Raw genomic sequence first — 14,104 nt, forward strand, 5'->3', positions numbered from 1 at the left:
TGAGAGGCCTGCGTACTGCAAAAAAAAAAAAAAAAAAAAAAAAAAAAAGGGCTATGGATCTGAACAGACATTTCTCCAAGGAAGATATATAAATGGCCAATAAGCACATAAAAGATCAACAATGAAGTTCAACAATCATGAGTCATCAAGGAAATGCAAATTAAACCCATAATGAGATACCACTTCACACCCATTAGGATAACCAGAATCCAAAAGCCAGATAATAACAAGTCTTGGTGAGGATGTGGAGAAATCTGTAACCCTCATACTCTGCTGGTGGGAAAGTAAAATGATGCAGACACTTTGAAAAACAGTCCGGCATTTCCTTAAAAAACTCGACATGGAGTTACCATATGACCCACAACTTCAAATCCTAGGTACATACCCAAAAGAAATAAAAACACATGTCCACAGTAAAATGTGTATACAAATGTTCACAACAGTATTATTCATAATAGCCAAAAAGTGGAAACGAGCAAAATGTCCATCAACTAATGAATGGGTAAATAAAATGTGGTATACCCGTAAAATGGATATTATACAGCCAAAAAAGATAAAGTACCGATACATGCTGCAACACAGATGAATCTTGAAAACAATATGTTAAGTGAGATAAATCAGTTCCAAAGGACCAGATATTGCATAATTTCACTTATATGAAATGTCCAGAATAGGCAAATCCAGAGAAATTGAAAGTAGATTGGTGGTTGCCTAGGCCTGGAAGGGTTGGGAGGAAATGGGGAGTGACTGCTAACGAGCACAGGATTTCTTTTTGGGGTGATGAAAATGTTCTAAAATTGAATGTGGTAATGGTCGCATGACTCCATAAATGTACTAAAAACCACTGAATTGTACACTTTAAATCTGTCAATTGTATGGTATGTGAATCATATCTTTAAAAGAGCTGTCATTAAAAAAGGCTAGATTAAACTAAGTAGATATACTTTTGCGTAATAAAACTATTAAAAATGCAAGAAACTGATTATAATAAAAGTCAAGGGACTTCCCTGGTGGCGCAGTGGTTAAGAATCTGTCTGCCAAGGCAGGGGACACAGGTTCGAGCCCCGACCCGGGAAGATCCCACATGCCGCGGAGCAATGAAGCCCGTGCGCCACAACTACTGAGCCTGTGCTCTAAAGCCCGTGAGCCACAACTACTGAGCCCATTCGCCTAGAGCCCGTGCTCTGCAACAAGAGAAGCCACTGCAATGAGAAGCCCGTGCACTGCAATGAAGAGTAGCGCCTGCTCACTGCAACTAGAGAAAGCCCGCGCGCAGCCATGAAGACCCAACGCAGCCAAAAATAAATAAATAAATCTTTTTTTTTTTTTTTAAGTCAATATCATGGTTACTTTCGAGGTTAGAAAGAGTATTGTAAGTGGAATAGGGCACATAGAGGGTTTTCTGCAGTAGCCTGCAAAATTCTATTTTTCCATCTGGTGATGGAAGTATACATTTGTTGTGTGAGCGTTTCTTGTATCTGTGTTTTATTTTACATGTTTTAAAATGTAAAGATGTTAAAATTTAACATGTTTTAAAAACTCACTAGCATGGGGCTTCGCTGGTGGCGCAGTGGTTGAGAGTCCGCCTGCTGATGCAGGGGACACGGGTTCGAGCCCTGGGCTGGGAGGATCCCACGTGCCGCGGAGCAACTGGGCCTCTAAGCCACAACGACTGAGCCTGCGCATCTGGAGCCTATGCTCCGCAAGAAGAGAGGCCGCGACAGTGAGAGGCCCGCGCACCGCGATGAAGAGTGGACCCCGCTCGCCGCAACTGGAGAAAGCCCTCGCATAGAAACGAAGACCCAGCACAGCAAAAATAAATAAATAAAATTAATAAACTCCTACCCCCAACATCTTCTTTAAAAAAAAACAACTCACTAGCAAATTTACTTCAAACACAATGTGAAGCCTTGCATTAGAATCCAAATTGACTATATACAAGGCATCAATTTTGTCTCTCTAGAATACAAGAGATTGCACCTATCCTCAAGGAATTTATCTTTCAGCAAGAAGAATATTTTAAAAAGAGGTAGATAGAACTAGGCCATATTAAATATTAACTGGCACAAATTTACATATAATGTACAACAGGATTTAGAGGAGGATATGATTTGGGGGCAAGGGATAGGAATAAGGGGGTACATCAGGAAAGGAATTTAAGTAAAATATCACAAACAGGGTAAAACTGGGAGAGATCTTACAGAAGCTACATTGATTGAGCATTTACTGTATTTTCACTTTTCTCATTCATTAAATCATTTAATCCTCACAACAAACCTATGAAACTGGTGCCATTATTATTTCCATTATACAGATAAAGTAACTGAGGCACAGAGGTGGTCTGCATATGGTATCAGCGATAAGTACAGTTGAAAACATACCCTGGATAGACTTTGGGTAAATTAGTTTACTTTTCTTAGTAAACTTACTCACTTTACTCACTTTCTTACTTTTTTAGTGTCTTACTCACTACCTGCCTTAGTGTAGTCTTATTTGAAATGGGGATAAAATACTAGCACCTTCATCAAAGGGTTGTTGTGAAAATTAGATAATTTAATGCATGTAAAGCATTTAGAACAGTTTCTATCTTTAAAATAAGCACTTATTGATGTTAGATTTTTTTTTAAATAAGTTTATTTATTTACTTATTTATGGCTGCATTGGGTCTTTGTTGCTGCGTGTGGGCTTTCTCTCTAGTTGCGGTGAGCGAGGGCTACTCTTCATTGGCGTGCACGGGCTTCTCATGGAGGTGGCTTCTCTTGTTGCAGAGCACGGGCTCTAGGAGTGCGGGCTTCAGTAGTTGTGGCACACGGGCTCAGTAGTTGTGGCTCGCAGGCTCTAGAGCACAGGCTCGGTAGTTGGGGTGCACGGGCTTAGTTGCTCCACGGCATGTGGGATCTTCCCGGACCAGGGCTTGAACCCGTGTCCCCTGTATTGGCAGGTGGATTCTTAACCACTGCACCACCAGGGAAGCCCCAATGTTAGATATTATTATAATAACAGAAGAATGGTTTCTAGGAAAAGCATGTGAGAATTATCCCCACTCCCATTTCTTGTATTCAGTTGTACAGCTTGGTCCCTTTGTTCTTCAAGATTCATTATTTGTTTATTAGATTGTTGTTTCCTATACTGTTTCTACTGTTTCGCAATAGACTGAGACCTTTCTACTTTTTGAGGCATCTAGAACAGTTCAATTTAAAAATTATTTGCCAGTCTTTGCAAAGATTGTGCTGTATTCAAGAAGCAGGAAATCTGGCAGATCCTGTGGTAACACTGGCAGAGTACAGTATATGTAGAGACTACAGATAAGCAGAGGAGGCAACTCTGTTAAGGGTGGGGCACAGATTAAAGCAAGCATGGATACAGCCTGAGGGGTGACTGCATAGGTCTTCTGGGGCTGGGGCCACTCAGCCCCAGAGGGCAAGCGTGGTAACATCCACAGCAGCAGAGCAGGTGCCTAGGGTCTCTCTGCTCTATTTTGGGGTGTCCCTTTTCTAGCCCAAACCCAGATGCAGAAGGCAGAGGGTGTCAGTAGTATGCGTGACAGATACACCAAGGGAAAAAAAGAGACGGCTAGGAAAGGCCAGGCAGGATTCCCAAATATACTTACTTTCCATAAGATGTATCTTTTAATACTAATTCTGGAGCTCTGTACCAGCGTGTGGCCACATAGTCCGTATAAATGTCTCCAGGAGCTGCTAGCGTTCGTGCAAAACCAAAATCACAGAGTTTAGTAATTCCTAACTGGGATACTAAAATATTCTCAGGTTTTATATCTCGATGAATGATCTAAAACAAACAGAAGATGCAATAGATTAAAATGAGGTTTCATTACCTAGAAAATCTCTCAACAATTACATAGAGAAAATCTAGCTAATTAAGACAGTAAAGCTATTTTCTTACCAAATGCAAATGATTAACTACACAATGCAAAAGCTAAATAGTTATATACTTTCAGTTCTTGCCCCATCCATCATCTCCAAACAAAGCCAAGAAAACAGACATAATACTGAAAAGGTAATTCACATTTGTAAAAGGAAAAGTAATTAAAAGAACTTAATGGAAAAAGTTTAACTTTCCTTTAACCCCATGTCACACTCCAAGTACTGCCCTTTCTCTCATTTCCTTCACAGCTAAACTTCTCAAAGACATTACTTTTACTAGTCTTCACTTTCTGACCACTCATTCACTCCGCAAGGTAATGCAATCTGTCTTCTGCTCCCACATTCAAACTGCCCTAGCCAAAGTCATCAACAGCCTCATTGCTACATCCAACACACACCCCTCAATACATATCTTACTTGGTATCTTAGTGTAAAAGATATCAACCACTCTTCCATTCCTGACTTTTGGGACCTAAAATTCCCCAGTCTCCTCCTATGGCAGTTCCTTTTTCTCTTTCTGTCCCTAAATGTAGGGTTCTGGTCTTAGGCTTCTCTTCTCTTAGATCTTGTTTCCTGCACAATCTCAACTACATTTTTTTTTTTAGCACTTTCTTCACTTGGTTATGGGAACACCATATTCTTTTTGGCTTCTTCCCATCTATTGGCTGTTCCATCTCAACCTCACCTACTATTACAGCCTTAGTAACTATCCATAAACGATGACTTCCGTATTTCTATTTCTATCTTTCCTGGTTTCCACGAGGAATGGAAGTCCACAAGAAGTCCCACAGGGCTGAACCACACATCCCCACAAACTCAGCAAATCCAAAACTAAACACATCATCTTTTCTCCCAAACTCATTTGTTCTCAACAGTCCTTTAGCTCAGTAAATGGAACCAACATTGATCCCATGACTCAAGCCAGAAATCACGGCACTTTTCTCCCTCAGGTTCCATACTCTCTCAACCTGTCTACTTCTCTCCCTAGTTCAAGTTCCCTCAGTTCTCTCATCAAAATTACTAGCTTACCAAATGGTCTCCCTGAATTCACTCTAATCCCCTCCAATCCATTGTCCACAGTGAAATCACAGTACTATTTTAAAATCACATGTATGATTATGTCACTCCTTCAAGGATTCCCTACCCCACAGGACAAATTTGAAGCTATGTAAAATGGCTGGTAAGGCCTTATAGGATTTGGTCTCCGCTCACATTCTCAATGTCCCTTCCCTAGCCTATTGAATATTAGCTTCCCAATTCTCCAGGTTTCTGTCATCATTTTTTGCATTTGCTGATGCTGTTCTAACCACCTAGAACACTTTGCTTGGACAACTATTTCCTCAGGTCTCAGCTGAAATGTTTCTATTAGATGTTCCTTCTATATGTTCTCACATTATTCTGCACTTCCCCCTTCACAGCATTTGTCATGCTTTATTATTAATTGCCTATTTACTTTTTTGTCACTCCCATTAGACTGTAAGTTCCATGAGGGCAAGATGTATGTCTGTTTTGTTCAGGCTATATCCCCAGGGCCCAGTACAATGCCTAAAATAAAGAAGGCATTTAAAACCTTTATCAGATGTATTAAGCATATTCTCATCACCAGAAAAGTATCAGGACACGAGTGAAAATATCTTGGTGACAGAAATCTGGGATCTTTCCTTTTTTATACAACTTGCTGCTATAAGCCTTTGGGGTTGGCTCTTGTTCTGCCTCACTCTTCCTCCTAAATGGCCAAATAATTAATTTAGGGTAATGAGTCACCTTAAAGGAGACATCTATAAAACTATATTAGTCCTTTTTTACTTCTACAACTTTTATTGAGTGACTACTATATGCCAGGCACTATACCAAGATCTGAGGATATAACATGAGCAAAAATAGACATGGAAAAGTATGTTAAGATACCACTTCACACATTCTGCCTACTACACATCCGTCACCCTCCTCCTCAGTGCTCTAAACATGGGGGAGAAAGATTCACTCAGCTGATGTCCTAATGTTCTCACTCGTTTTAACAGCTCACACCATGACTACATGCAGAACTCTATCCTTGAGAATCAAGCCCTCTCTGAATCGCAACTTTTAAAATTCTGTGTTTTGACAACATCCTCCTTGGTCTTCCACAATCACTGAGACCTCTATAAACACAGTATTTCTTTCTATGTGTTTAGATCTTCTTTAATTTCTCTCATCAATGTTTAATAGTTTTCAGTGTATAGGTCTTATATATCTTTTGTCAGATTTTCTCTAAGTATTTTATATTTTTGATGCTGTTACAATGGTATTTTTAATTTCAATTTCTGATTGTTTGTTGCTAATACACAGAAATACAATTAATTTCAGTATATTGATCTTGTATCCTACAACCTTGATAAACTTACAAGTTAGTTCTCTTAACTTTGTTGTAGATTCCATAGAATTTCCTACATAGATGATCATGTCATCTGTGAATAAAGACAGTTTAACTACTCAAAAAAAAAAAGATACCACTTCACACCCACTGGAATAGCTATGGTCACAAGACAATAACAGGAGGATGCAGAAAACCTGGAATACATTGTTGATGGGGATGTAAAATGGTACAACCACTTTGGAAAAAGTTTGGTAGTTTCTTTAAAAAGTTGAAACATAAACTAACCATGTGATGCAGTAGTATTCTTAGCTTGTCCTATTTCTATTCCTCTCTTCCCAGCTCCTGGTAGCTTTGTAAACCAACAGCCCCCCAAATCATGGTGAAAACTAGCAGCCTAGCAGCCACCAGAGGGAGTAGAATAGGGTTGTATCTCCTCCAAAGTGCCATTGCCAGGTAATAGTCATTATTTGACATGTCTGGCAGATCACTGGAAAATCGCACTAGAAGTCTTGTCTTTACTGACCTAACTCAGAGGTGGCCCAAGCAATCAGCCTTCTTAGCAGCCACTATATAACATTATTGCCACCTGAGGAAGCTATAACAGGACAAACAACAAGCTGACCAAAATGCTTAATTAAAAAGAAAGGCTGTTTAGAATGGATAAACAACAAGGTCCTAATGTATAGCACAGGGAACTATATTCAATATCCTGCGTGATAAACCATAATGGAAAAGAATATAAAAAAGCATGTCTCTATGCGTATAATGGAGTCACTTTGCTGCACAGCAGAGATTGCCACAACATTGTAAATCAACTATACTTCAATTTAAAAAAAAGAAAGGCTGGAGTTGAAAGGTATTATAGTATAAAGTTTAAGAGCACAAATTGTGGTGAGACTAACAGGTTCAAATCCCTACTTTACCCCTTGATACTGTGAGATGGGGCAAGATTCATAAACATGGCTTCTTCATCTATAAATGGGGGTGAAATAAATATATATTTCCTAGTGTGGTTCTGAAGAATATGCCATTACGTATGCCTTAATATCTGTAAAACACTGAAAACATTTAAAATAGTGCCTCATGCGTGCTAACTGCCATAAAAATGTTGATTACTATTATGATTCTTCTGTAAAAAAGAATTGAAGACATTCTCTGTATTCTGACATGGTGTGACCTCCAAGATATAATGTTAAGTTAAAACAAAATATGTGTGTAAAACAAGAGAAAAGAAAGAAAGAAAGGCTGGGAGTGAGATGTCCATAAAGGGTTTGAAAAGTTCCAACATATTCCTGAGAATCATGAAGGGTACATACACAGCTGTGCACACACCCAGGAAAGACCTGAGATTGTCCCTAAGCTCTCAAGACTGGCGGACTTTAAGGTTCTACACAAGCAGGAAGGTAAGGCTAAGGCAGAGTTGTAAACTGCCTGCCTGAACATTGAAGACATGGCCCAACACAGAGAAAGAGCCCTCAGTAAACATGGCTGAGAGATTTATTGGTTTCAAGAATTGAAGGAAATTTCTGTCCAAACCTTAGCTGACCACTAAACTAACTGAGCAGAGATTTTAGTGGTCACACATGACAAAGAATTCAGACTTCACAGAATTAGTTCAGCAAAGTAACTAAACAAATAGCAACCTGAGAGATGGGAAATTCTGACTTCCAGAGTTACCACATATTATTTTAAATGTCCAGTTTTCAACAAAAAATTACAAATGTCCAAAAAAGATCCTCCCAAACAAGTGTGCAAAGAAACAAATATGGCCATGCACAGGAAGAAAAAAAGCAGTCAATAAGAAGCTTTCTCTGAAGAAGCCCAAACATTGAAGCCACTAGACAAAGACTATAATTGGCTATTTTAAATATGTTCAAGGTTAAAGGAAACCATGTCTAAAGAACTAAAGAAAAGTATGAACACATCTCACCAAATAAAGGATATCAATAAAGAGAAAGAAATGATTTTTTAAAAACCCACTATTGAGAAGGCAAAAAGGCAAACCACAGAATGGGAGAGAATATTTGCAAATCATGTATCTGATAAGGATCTAGCATCCAAAATACAGAAAATACAACTCGACAATAGAAAAACAAATAACCCAATTTAAATATGGGCAAAGGACTTGAAGAGACATTTCTTCAAAGAAGATATACAAATATAAACTTGCCTATTCTGGATTTTTCATTTAAATGGAATTTATACTTATGTCTTTTGCATTTTGACTTTTTTCATTCAACATGTTCTCAAGGTTCACTCATTTTGTAGCACATTATCAGTACTTCATTCCTTTTTGTGGTTGAATAAATCCCACTGTAGGGTTGTACCACATTTTGCTTATCCATTCGTCAGCTAATATACATTTGAGTTGTTTCCACTTTTTGGCTACTTTGAATAATGCTGCTATGAACATTCCTGGGCAGGTTTCTATTTGAACATATGTTATCAATTCTCTTGGGTAGATACCTAGGAGTAAATGTGCTGGGTCATATGGTAATTCTATGTTTAACTTTTTGAGGAACTGCCAAGCTGTTTTCCATAGCAGCTGCACCATTTTACATTACCACCAGCAGTGTATGAGGGTTCCAATTTCTCTACTTCCTTGCTAACATTCATTCTTGTCTGTTTTTTAAATTACAGCTAGACTACTGGGTGTGAAATGGTATCTCATTGTGATTTTGATACGCATTACCATAATGACTCAGGATATTGAGCATCATTTCATGTGCTATCAGCCATTTTTATATTTCTTTGGAGAAATGTTTATTGAGTCCTTTGCCCATTTTTAAATTGGGTTGTCTTTTTATGTTGAATTGTTCTTTATATATCCTGGATACTAGTTGCTTATCAGATATATGATTTGCAAATATTTTCTCCCATTGTGTGAACTGTCTTTTTACTTTCTTGATGGTGTCCTTTGATGCACAAAGTTTTTAATTTTGATGAAGTCCAATTTGTCTTTTTCTTTGATGCATTAATACATGATCACACAGATTTACACCTATGTTTTCTTCTGAGTTTTATAGTTTTAGCTCTTATGTTTAGGTTTTTGATCCATTTCAACTTAATTTTTGTATATGGTGTGAACTATCAGACTTTGGATTCAGTGAGTTTAATTCTCCTTTATTTTGTAGTGAAATGCTCCAAAACTACATAGAACTCCATATTATAATGATTTATAATAACTCTGCTCCATGTGCTTGAATTTTTTTTTTTTTTCCCACTGCACCATGCAGCTTGTAGCATCTTAGTTCCCTGACCAGGGATCGAACCTTGGCCCTTGGCAGTGAAAGCACAGAGTTCTAACCACTGGACCACCAGGGAATTCCCCTTGAATTTTTTTGACTATTGATTCACTTTCTTTGTTGGTTTTAAGATCATTTATATTTTTTTCCATTTTGATTCCATTAAGACATTTTTGTTTGTTTTAGTGAACTATCGTTGACTTACAATATTGTGTTAGTTTCAGACGTACAGCAAAGTGATTCAGTTACATACTTTTTTTTTTCAGATTATTTTCCATTATAGGTTATTACAAGATACTGAATATAGTTCCCTGTGCTATACAGTAAATCTTTGTTGTTTATCTATTTTACATATAGTAGTTTGTTATCTGTCAATCCCATACTCCCAATTTATCCCTCCCTCCCTTTCCCCTTTGGTAATCATAGTATGTTTTCTACATCTGTGAGCCTGTTTCTGTTTTGTATATAGATTTATTAGTATTATTTTTTAGATCCCACACATAAGTGATATCATATATTTGTCTTTCTCTGACTTATTTAACTTAGTATGATATTCTCTAGGTCCATCCATGTTGCTGCAAATGGCAATACCTCATCCTATTTATGGCTTAATATTATATATATCTATTTAGATATATACATATCATCTTCCTAAACCAATCATCTGTTGATAGACACTTGGGTTGTTTCCCTATGTGCTTGAATTTAAACACCCATATAAGTTCAAAACTGTTACTTTAGATTTACCTCCTCTTTGAAGTTTTCTACTCTCAGTCTAGCCCATACTGGTGTCTCCCATTATTCAAGAAATATTTTTAAAGTCTACTACAGGCAAGACACTATAGGGATACAGATAACATATAACTATTCCTGACTCCTTATCTGCACTATATAATGAGCACTTAAAACACACCTAGTGTTAAACACTACCTACTACCTAATTTGATCTTTATAAAAAATCTGTGAGGTACTACAGTATCATTTTACAGATGAGGAAAATGAAGTTCAGAGAGGTTAGATAACTTCCTGGGGCCACAGAGTAATGGGGCTACCACCTTTCATTGTGCAAGTGTGAACTCCACAAGTTGTGTGGTTATCCATACATAAGCTGGTGGGTGAAAATCCAGGACAGTCTGAATCCAAGGACTGTGTGCTCTTAACTATTACATTATACTGCCCCCCCATGGATCCAGTCAGCAAGGAAATTATAATCTGAATTTCCAGGTGCTATCACAACCACATTTTTCAAAGCTGCAACATAAGATGCACCATTACCAAGACAGCAAATTAGAAATTAAGGTATCTGAAAAAGCCTAGGATATATAGATGTTATGCCTATATCACTTACTAATAAAACTATTTTTGAGGCTTGTACTGTTATTTCACAAACATACATCTAACTTTACAGAAAGTAGAGCTCATGTTGGGAACAAAGTATGTCCACAAAAACCTGCTGAGATAAACATTAACTAAACAATGCTAAAAGGCAGCACTAAAAATCAAAAGTTGATCTTCTTTCCTTTCTTGACTTAAATGACAAGGCTCTACACCCCTCAGCCACTTTATTTCTCTCTTTTCTTTCCCTAAAGGCATCCACCTTCTCTTGCCATTCCCCTGGCCTAGTTTCCAGTTCCTACCTCCAAACCTCCCTTCATCTGAGCTGGCTTGACTTTCGATGTTTTAATGTACTTTCATTAGAAAAAGGTGCCCCAGTTGACTGTTGATTCCTCTGTACCTCCTTTAGCATCCCATAGTTGGTCTGCCCTATAGTTATAATTATTGTGCGTTCAATATGTTTTTTGGTTCTGCAACTGAATTATAAGGTAGTAACTCCCCTGATCTTCTCTCCATTTTCAGGATGTCAATTAATATTGTCCAGAAAAATAATTTTAACAACTTTCATAAAAACAGAACAAAGTTTAAAGGGCAATTACAATTCATATTCATCCTACAGTTTGGCTTATTTTTAAGCACTTACATTATTTTTTTTTAACATCTTTATTGGAGTATAATAGCTTTACATTGTTGTGTTAGTTTCTGCTGTATAACAAAGTGAATCAGCTATATGTATACATATATCCCCATATACCCTCCCTCTTGTGTCTCCCTCCCACCCTCCCTATCCCACCCCTCTAGGTGGTCACAAAGCACGGAGCTGATCTCCCTGTGCTATGCGGCTGCTTCCCACTAGCTATCTATTTTACATTTGGTAGTGTATATATGTCAATGCCACTCTCTCACTTCATCCCAGAAGCGCTTACATTATTATTGTGAAGATATTCAATTGCTCGAAGAATCTGGAAGAGGTATTTTCTAAGTCGTTTACTCTCTAGTCCATGACAATAATGTTGTAACTCATCTAATACTGTGTGGTCAATAAATTCAAACACCAAATGAATTTTCTTTTTCTGTCTAAAAACTTCAATCAGATTGACCAGGTTTTCATGACGAAATTGCTATTAACAAGAGAAACGGATTTTTAGTATTTCATGCACCATAATTTGCACATATAAGACCCATATAATTTTAAAAAGAAGAAATATTCTCTGCTTCTTTTTCTCCATGCATTTCAATAAAAATTTATCAACTGATTTGCTTACATTCCTATTTTTTTTAATGTTAATCTATTTAATAATTAATATTTATAGAACAGAGGGAGATGTATTGCTTTACTTCAAGTTGACATTTGGTTGCCTACTAAAATAATTCAGAGTTAATGTACTAAAATGTAACTTGGTATTCTGCTAAGAGATATCTTCCTATCTTTTAAATTGGTTTGTGATTAAAAGGTCCTTATGATTTCAAATGAACATGGATTCCAGTGCCACTGAGCATGTAATCTGAATTTACAGAAGTTAATTACTCTCTGAGATTTGTCCTGAACTCTCAAGAGTAAAATATAAGTTCCAGGTGAACGTTATAAATTCACCACACTGTAACAAAAGGGTATCAAAATATCCAGAAACTTTTCATATATGTGAAATACCAATTTATATCCACAGGAACTTTACATAAATATACAATTATTTGTGGGTACATTTTTGTTCATTGTCTGTAATATTCTATTAAGCAACCAAACACATTTTTAGACTGGTAAGCACTCACTGTCAAGATAATTGCAAAATGTCAAAAATGGCATGTATCAGCTTAGAAAACAAAAGAGGTTTATCATTTTATGCTGCTTATTCTATTTTTTAACACTGACTTAATTACAATCAATTCTCAAATGTTTAACTTTTTCAAATTATCAAAAATATTTATTCATTTGGCTAAAAATTAAGGAGTATATTTTTGATGTTGGATTCATCAAAAAGCTATACTTGTAGGAAAAAAAGTTTGCCTTTATTCCAATGGCACAACATCTATTTTTTTACTTATCTGTACTAATACATAGACTAAATTCCTCAAAACATGACTAACAGAAAAACATGCCAAAATATAATGCCAGATTCCTTTCCTATTTTTGCTCCCAATCCAATTTCCCTGGTTGGTGGGGTGCCAGAGTGCTGCAGCAACAACATGCTGGCAGTAGCAAAAAAAAAAAAAGACTGCCTTTAGACACTATAATATTAATCCTTCAACTAAGGAAAATTACTGGTTTCTTGGCCAGTTTTAATTTTAAAGGCAAAAGCAGATAAGGGTGAATGCGAGTTAATAAGCATTAAGGAACATCCATCCAGGGGTAAGGAATCAGTGACTTTCTCAGATAAACCATAAAACCACTAGAAATACTCCATTATCCTTTTTCAGGTTGTTTACTTTTGTTTTCCTTTATAAATAGAAAACTTTTCCAGATATTCTCACTAATTACTCTAACTGTAATTTATTTAATGAAATTCTAGCAGATAAAAATTTAGTTCTAATTATGTCATTATGGCAGTGTTTTTAGACTAAGAATGTTAACTAATCCAAGAAATCTCTCATGGAATTAGATCTGATCAAACTAAAAATTCTACAAGAAATAAGCCAATGAGAAAAAATAGTTAAGCTATCTCAAAATAGTTTGTATAATAGTTGTAATAGTAAATTTTCAAATTCATCTCTGTGTTCTTGCCATATATTGGTTATTTTTACAAAACAATTAAGAAGAAAAAAATAATTAGCTTAAATGCAACAAAGGTGAAGAAAGAGCAAAAGATATTGCCTGGGAAAAGGTCTCCTTCTAGTCAGATTTTCACTTACGGTGCACAACAGTTGCCTTACAGTATTATTATGTTTTAGGTCATCAGGATAAGGACAGGTATAGCTCACAAAATCATAACATCTTTACTGACTTTAACTTTCCTTTTCATTGTCTAGAAAGAGAGCAGTTCCAACAATCCACACATGCCTAATATATTTCTTCTATTTAGAAAGCAAATTGATCCATCATATCTAACATAGACTTACAAAGAAAGAGAATATTACTTTTGTATCAGATAAAAAAGAACAAGAACAGTATCTGTTTTCTTCATCACATGTAAAAACATCTAGGCAATGAACCTTAAAACATCTAGATAAATTCCAATAAACAAAATACATATGTATATTTAAATATTTTTAAAATCACTAGTTTTGGGCTTCCCTGGTGGCGCAGTGGTTGCGCGTCCGCCTGCCGATGCAGGGGAACCGGGTTCGCT

At 36.6% G+C, this 14,104-nt stretch overlaps 1 protein-coding gene across 10 annotated transcripts in view; it reads right to left on the reverse strand.

Moving 5' to 3' along the window:
- The window catches only part of CDKL3 (cyclin dependent kinase like 3), a 120,340-nt gene that overhangs the window by 100,909 nt on the left and 5,327 nt on the right, over nucleotides 1-14,104 (reverse strand). For 5 of the 10 annotated variants that reach the window (XR_003681046.1, XR_003681050.1, XR_003681044.1 and 2 more), the window contains 2 exons: nucleotides 11,747-11,941; nucleotides 3,611-3,789 (listed from right to left, as the gene is read on the reverse strand). The exons of 1 other annotated variant lie outside the window; for it this stretch is intronic. Coding sequence is in view for 1 of the 9 variants with exons in the window: in XM_028493239.1 (XP_028349040.1) it covers nucleotides 3,611-3,789; nucleotides 11,747-11,941 (374 nt within the window). In the remaining 8 variants the exon portion in view is untranslated. Of the gene's footprint in view, nucleotides 1-3,610; nucleotides 3,790-11,746; nucleotides 11,942-14,104 lie in introns of those variants that run through there. 4 more of the 10 variants (XR_008618119.1, XR_003681048.2, XR_008618120.1 and 1 more) reach the window with 3 other exon arrangements.

This window comes from Physeter macrocephalus, chromosome 8, assembly GCF_002837175.3.
Source record: "Physeter macrocephalus isolate SW-GA chromosome 8, ASM283717v5, whole genome shotgun sequence".
NCBI classification, from domain to species: domain Eukaryota; kingdom Metazoa; phylum Chordata; class Mammalia; order Artiodactyla; family Physeteridae; genus Physeter; species Physeter macrocephalus.